Here is a 7,608-nt window from a genome sequence, read left to right as displayed (position 1 = left end):
CATAAACAATAAATATACAAACAAATAAACAATAAACAATAAATGAATAAACTCTGCCCAGCTCCACGGTCTGCAGGGCCTTCCGCGTGCAGTGGTGCGTCAGCTCACTTACGTACACTACAAGTCTGCATCATAAACAAGCAAACAAACAAACAATAAATGAATAAACTCTGCACATGCATCAAACAACAGGTCAGCTCGCTCACATACACTGCAACTCTGGGATTGACAAAAGGAAGAAACTTTTTTTAAGCTTTTCACCCGCCCTAGACATAGCAGATTTCTACGATACCGCAACGGAATGTCCGGTTTTGATATCTCGTGTTCTGGACAAGCTATGGCTACAATCTCTGATTGGTAGATAGCTCTTGTTGTCGGGAAGAAGTGACCTAAGTTTGAGCCCTCTGCCAACTTTCTTTAAAACTGCAGGGGCATCTAGGTTGCAAACTTTACAGTAGGTAATTTCTGTTGCCATGCCAACTAAAGTGTCCTTCAGAACGAACCTGTGATAATCGCGTGCCCTCAGTCCCTTCCTGCTGTCACGTGCCGTTGCCATGGCGATGACGGTTGCAGCTGACCCGCCGGAGGTCAGGTTGCCATGGAAACCCTTGGGGTACCCGAACAGCTCGGCCATCCACTCCAGCAGCATGCAGTTCATGTCCACTCCGCCAGGGGATTCGTAAGTTCGACCTGTGTAACCAAGGCCAGACACCACAGTTAGGGAAGACCAGGAGGTAAAGTTGAAATACACAGAAACAAGGCTTCATAAAAGTTCTAAACCTAGTTTGAATCTAGGAAATTCTTCTCCATCAGAAAGTTACAAGGGACTACTAGTGATATATTTCATCGCAAAGAAAACGGAGGGGGTGTTCTACTCGGATAAAATCTCGTACTATTATAGAAACCCTACTGAACTGAACAACTTTGACATTTGACCAAAATGGGAAAGCTTAGACCCTACATGTTCTTCATAACCCAAAAAGTCTCAAACGTTTCGAGGAAATGGAGGAAGTTAAAGGATTTTAGGTGGAATTCAATTCTAAGCCCTACCGATTTCGCAACTGAACTGTGACGCCTGTCACGAACGCAGACAGTCATGCGATGTTGGGGGTCATGAGTCACTGACCTGAAGGTATGCAGCGGAACGTTACGTGGAAGTGTGTGAGTTATCACCATAGCAACCAGGACCACGCAAGGCTACTGACCCGTGCGGTAAGCTGAAACCTTGACTAGAGATCGTTCATAAGAAGGGGTGAACGAAGGAAGGAGGAAAAGAAGCAAGAAAAACGAGAAAGATTAAAAAAAAAGAAAATTGAAAAACGAAAGGGAGGAAAAAAGGAATAAGAATGGAAGAAATAAAAACAGAAAGAAAGAAAGAAAAAGAAAGAAAGAAAGAAAGAAAAAGAAATAAAGAAAAAGAAAGAAAGAAAGAAAAGAAAGAAAAAGAAAGAAAGAAAGAAAGAAAGAAGGAAAGAAAGAAAGAAAGAAAAAGAGAAAGAAAGAAAGAAAGAAAGAAAGAAAGAAAGAAAGAAAGAAAGAAAGAAAGAAAGAAAGAAAGAAAGAAAGAAAGAAAGAAAGAAAGAAAGAAAGAAAGAAAAAGAAAGAAAGAAAGACAGAAAGAAAGAAAGAAAGAAAGAAAGAAAGAGGGGGGTGATATCTAAAGACCTTACCTGCATACGTGTAGGGCGTGTCGGCCAGGAAGTCGCCGTTACTGGCGACGTACCGGGTTTGTGTGTGTGTGTGCGTGTGTATGTGTGTGCGTGTGCGTGTGTATGTGTGTGTGTGTGTGTGTGTGTGTATGTGTGTGTGTGTGTGTGTGTGTGTGTGTGTGCGTGTGCGTGTGTATGAGTGTCTGTGAGTGTGTGTGTGTGGGGGGGGGTGATATCTGAAGACCTTACCTGCGTACGTGTTGAGCGTGTCGGCCAGGAAGTCGCCCAGTGCGGCAGGAAACACGCCGTTACTGGGGACGTACGCCATGTGCCCGCCGTGCCCCGCTCTCAGCCCGCGGCTCTCAATTTGGGTCCCGTACAGATCCAGAATGTGCTCTAAAAGAAAGGATCATATTATAATATATTAGTGTCAAACCAGAAATAACATCTACATGCCCTTTTTCCATAGGCGCTATCTCACCGCTATCTCTACGGTGCTAATAGTGTTGCCTGTCCGCCCAGATCATTACCGCAAGCCGATGGAAATTTTACGGGGTTGGAATCAGTTAACGTTACATCGCTCCCGAAAGACGGCGATAACTCGAGAACAAAAGACGCAGGTAACAATACAGGCTGCCAGAAACTACGTTCTCTAGACTGGGCCAGGTAAATTCCCCCTATTATATGAATGAAGACCTTTATTGTACGTATTTTGCTTTCTGACAAGCTAAGTACAGGTCAAGGTGAGTAGTTAGTTGCCCGTACATCTGTGCAGATGCTTAGGGGTGGCGCCCATCTCCATTTCTGTAGCCCTTGGGCCACACATGTGCAAGCCACTACAGCAGGGGGCTGGCCCGCTGGTAGTGATGTGTGTTTATCTTCCATACTCTTCCTCATTAGTGCTGAGTGCTAAGCAGATAAAGCAGCATGTACAATTTTTAGAGTCGACCCACTAGGCCATTGCACCGGTAGTGAGTAGTAGTGAAATACAGATTGTATAGGGTATACAGAAATCTTTATTGACACGACAAAAGTACAGCGACTTTCGTAAGGTCTACATGTATAACAACAACTTACAGTACAAATAAACAGACATATATGGATATGTATATGTATAGGTATGAATAAGTCAACATATTGTGAAGGAATTACTGGTGTTGTCTATAATTTGCTCCATATCAAGGCGTAAAGTCAGGCGACAGCATTTCGACATTTAAATGAGAACGAGCCATTATCCGTGTCAGCCAGCGTATTCAGTCTGGTAGAGACTGTAGATCTGGTGCGACAAGCCGAGCCGAGTGTGAATACCCAGGCACGTGATCGGGATGGCGGCTGTGTTATTGGCAAAACAAGCGGGTATCCGGATCTACGGAGCTTGTCATGTCTGCAGTTCTGTAACGTCTCGGTCGCAAAAGTGACGACGAGATAGTGGATATGAAAGTTCCGCTGCAATACTTATAAGTGCAGGTACTAGGTCAAGGTGAGTAGTAGTGAAGTACAAATTGTATAGGGTATACAGAAATCTTTATTGACACGACAAAAGTACAGCGACTTTCGTAAGGTCTACATGTATAACAACCACTTACAGTACAAATAAACAGACATATATGGATATCTATAGGTATGAATAAGTCAACATATTGGATCTAGCATACATATAAAGCCAACTAGTGGGGAATGGTGACTTGGCACTTACCCAGGTCCACGGGCTCCTCCTGGATCGGGCTACTGCGGAGACCCTTCACGTCGGTGTTCTTGTTGTTGTTGTTGTTGTCCTCTGGTCCCGTGTAAACCGCCGTTTCCCCGTCCTGTAGTTTCTCCAGCGCCTTCCCCGCGAAGCCCGACACCCCGTCTAACAGTTCCCTCCTGCGCGACTCCGACACGTCCAGCCCTCTCGTCTTCTCTCGGAGATCAAGCAGCTTCTCACGAAGGGTTTCACCTCTCCGTTAAAGTAGCATCACAAATACCGGCATTCTAATACTTATTATAATTATTATAGTTATAATAACTGGCACGAATAAGTTTTGAAAGTGTTCCACTTTTCAAACAGCGCTTGCTGACTCTTCCTTCAGTACGCGGTGCCAGAACGGATTCGCCCTGCAGGTATTTAAACACAAGTATAAATCGGTCTGTTAATGAGCTGAAGACATTTGGAAGACTATTAATAGAAGAAAACGTCAGGAAAATGATTCGCCCATCCCTCCATAGCGCTTGTTAGCTATAGGAAGTTCCCGGCAGTTTCCCAGGAATACGTGACGAAGTAACGGCCGGCTGCGGACCCCTTCTGCTTGGCATCCAGGAAGGGGCCTGACGTCATAAGATGACGTCACGCGGGCGGCGAGGTGAACGACCTGAGGAAGGGACGAGGGTTAGGCCGGATGCCTGGGCTGTGGGCTACGGCACATTTTGAGACTTTGAGACTTTCTTTCAGACTGGGAAACGGCCGGGCAGCTTTCGGGAACGAAAAGTACGATACGAAAGACACCAAACTGCACAAGACGTAAAGAGAATAGCCGTGGACATTGTGGATTTTGTGCATTTGTTTACGTATATTTTTTGTAAGAATTCAGAGGGGCGAGTAAGAACAGAAAGAAACAAGAGTTCGTAGACCTCAGGCCTGCATGAAATGTATTGGGTTTCTGTAGACCTATTGTGTATTTTTGCCTTTTTGTCTGTGGTACGTGGTTGGAAAAATGAGCTTTTTACTGTGTTGGTTGTGCACCATGCAAAAGTCTGACTCTGAAATTCCATTTTCTGAATTTGTAAGTTTGGACAGGGATGAACATTACTTATTTTGGATTTCTTAAGTATGTAACCAACCACAGTACTTTGAAGTTGTTGAGACGCTACCTTTTTTTGTCTCAGATGGCCCATGCACATGTAGTTACTCTGTCACATGATATACTAATATCTTCCTATTTCAATGTACTGACCTAATGCAGCTGCTAAGTCTCCTTGGTTTGTGTTCTTCCAATGATATTCATTAAAGATTTATTTCTGGGGTGTTATTCACTTGACATCGGAATGTTACTCGCATAATTTGACCAATGATACTTTTATCTGTAGTTCCATAGACATTAGACAACATGAATAGTGGTAGCCCCCATGCAGCAGCAACAGTTAGTCCCCAGGGTGGTATGATATTTTCATTCAATCCATCCAACCCAAACCTAAATCTCCTGTAGTATCTAAGCCAAATTTAACAGCATAATTTACTATGAAAAATGTCCTTGTCAATCCCATTTATAGATGGCAAGCTGCTGGCAATGGAAGCTTTGAAAAGTTCAGAAGCTGTTGTAGTCAAAGCAAACACCCAGCAAACATCCCCACAAACCAATGAGCAGTTGCTTAGAAGGGGAATTTCATCATATATTTGCCGCGACAAAATGCAACAAACGATACTGAATTTAAAACAGAAGAAAGCTAAGCCTCCACCACTTAACCCTGCCTGTACCATAGATTAAGCAGGCCCAAAAACCAAGCGAATATGACTAGCCCAAAACAACAAATTACCTGTATACAGTATGGAAATGGCATTACCAAAGAAACAAAAAGAAACACAGGACAAATCATACACATACCTTTCTCTTATGCCCACACTCTATACAGTTCTCCTCCACATTAGAAAATTGCATCTTCTTCTGTTTAAGTTCAAGTTCAACCATGATTGCCAACAGGGTAAAGGAACTTGTACCGGAACTTAAAACTCAGTACTATACAGCTCTAGAAACACCACAAAGAGTAATAAGCAAACTCCAATTATACCTGACCAACAGATATATAATCTGGCACACTCCCGTCATCTGGCAAACTGTCAGTGCCACTAAGTAACCTGATACATTGAAGGTGGCCCAGGCCAGATGATGGTTCTACACCCAACCATAATCTGTTTTTAAAACCAAGCAGATATTGGGAGGATGCCCCAACCACACTAAAACAGGGTCAACCTATACAGTATCAAGTTCAAGCACTAGGAGGCCCAAAATCAAACCTGACCACCAGGACACCACAAACAACTCACGTACCAAATAGCAACACAATGGTACCTTGCGTTCCGGAGATACAGCGCACGCCCCGTGCCCGCACAAAAGGTAACCTAAAATGTCAAGTTCAAGCACCAAGGGCGCCAAAATCAAAATTGAGCATTATTCAGCCACCGCCGACACATGTGCCAAATATCATCGCGCCAGCACCAGCCGTTCAGAAGATATAACTCCGGAAACACCCCTCCCGGACACAAAATTCGACCTGCCGGGTCAAGTTCAAACGCGACAAGGCCCAAAGTCAATCCTAGGCAACAGGCAACAACCCCCCACCCATGCACCAAAAATCGTCGCAATCGCGCGTATCGTTCCGGACACACAGCGCCAAAAGTGCCCCAAAAACACCAAAAATGCCACCTGCAATGTCAAGTTCAAACGCCAGGAGGCCCAAAATCAAACCTGAGTGTTAGGCTACCACCCCCAACCCACGTACCAAAAATCGTCGTGCTCGCACCATCCGTTCACGAGATACAGCGCCCTACATCCCCGGCTACCGAAAAGTTCCCACCAGCATCAAAACCATACCTGCATACATGCAGGTAACAAACATGCCGACACCCGGGATCCAACCCGGGTCGGCAGATTGCAAATCCAACGTGCAAACCACAACACCAAAAGCTCTAGAGCCGTTGGCGTGGTCAGTTTGGCGGTGCTTAAACCCCACTGTTACAAATTCTATGTTTAGTTTCCACCAACAGTCCGGCCGGGCCCCGGTTTGGAAATGTGACGTTAGGCTTACACAACTCCTCGGCTCGGCCCCAGGGCCAACATGCCCAAAAGGAGACTCCAAAAGTAATGGCGGAGCATGGAGTTGAGAAATCCCTCGACCAGTGCAGAAATAAAGTTTTTTATTTGGATAAGACTGAGGGTGCGCTAATCAGATTGCTGAAGAGCAGTGTAAACACAATTTTGGATCGGATAGAAAAAAATTCATTGTGATAAATGTTCTATCTAAAACTAACTGATAGGAAATAGGCAAGCAAAGGGTCACCATAAAAGGCTGATATACTGCTAATGTCAAAAACTAAGGCTGCAATCATCAAACTCTCGATCGGACTTCCAAAAGCAAGTCGATCGACACATGCTTGAATTTTGTTTAAGCGTAGCTGGCTATGGTGCATTTAGAGTAACCCCAAAAGGTTAGTCTGATAAATGAACATCAAAGAGAGAAAAAGATTCCAATTACAAACATGACACAATTGGTTGTTAAGGCCCTTTCCACTAGACGGCGATCGCGCTGCGCTCTCACTGCGACCTAAATAGAATATGTGTATCCTTCCGCGGCTTTCACACTGGGCATATTATACAAACCGTAAGAGTGTGACGTAGAAGAACAACAAAAAAGACAGTAGAAAGTGTAAAAAGATTCGTTTCTTTTCTACATAATTCGTTGAGGGATCTGTCAAATTTTAGGTCGCAGAGAGAGCGCAGCGAGAGGGAAAGGGGGTATAAGCTGCTGCGCTGTTGGTACTTACCGAGTTTCTTGTCAGGACGATCACGGTGAGACTGCAGTCGTCTCGAGTCTTCTTTCTTCAAGTCTTCTTCTCGGGCCGGGAAGCAGAAGTGAAGGAATGGGGATGCATTTGGCTCTTTGAAATGTTCATGTCCAGCAATTATGCAAATGTGTAGTCATTGGAGACGCAATTGTAACCGGTTCGAGCAGTTGTGTAATAGTTATCTCCTGGGAGTGGCCTTGCTGTTAGCCTCCTTCACCGGCGTCTCTGAGGCCTGGGCGTAATTCTTGGGTGAATTCGCGATTTTTAGCCGGGAATACGCCGGGAAAGGAAAATATGCAGGGAGAGGAATTTTGCCGGGAAAGGAATATACTGTAAATGCATTTAAGTTCGCGGGGATTTACTTTCGCGTTAGCGGGAAAATGGAGTTTTCGCGGTGGTTTAATTTCGCGGTAGCGCCGT

At 44.6% G+C, this 7,608-nt stretch overlaps 1 protein-coding gene across 1 annotated transcript; it reads right to left on the bottom strand.

The window, feature by feature from the left end:
• Nucleotides 1-453: 453 nt before the first annotated feature.
• On the bottom strand, nucleotides 454-3,966 carry LOC118407338 (the record flags this gene model as incomplete). Its single annotated transcript, XM_035807804.1, has 4 exons — nucleotides 3,902-3,966; nucleotides 3,346-3,590; nucleotides 1,899-2,045; nucleotides 454-690 (listed from the first exon to the last, which is right to left on the bottom strand). Coding segments are annotated over exons 1-4 (694 nt in total), but the record flags the coding sequence as incomplete, so codon positions are not given.
• Between the last annotated feature and the right edge of the window lie 3,642 nt (nucleotides 3,967-7,608).

This window comes from Branchiostoma floridae, unplaced genomic scaffold, assembly GCF_000003815.2.
Source record: "Branchiostoma floridae strain S238N-H82 unplaced genomic scaffold, Bfl_VNyyK Sc7u5tJ_1305, whole genome shotgun sequence".
Taxonomy (NCBI): Eukaryota; Metazoa; Chordata; class Leptocardii; order Amphioxiformes; family Branchiostomatidae; genus Branchiostoma; species Branchiostoma floridae.
The sequence above is the reverse complement of the archived record's forward strand: the minus strand, read 5'-3'. Positions and strand labels throughout refer to the sequence as shown.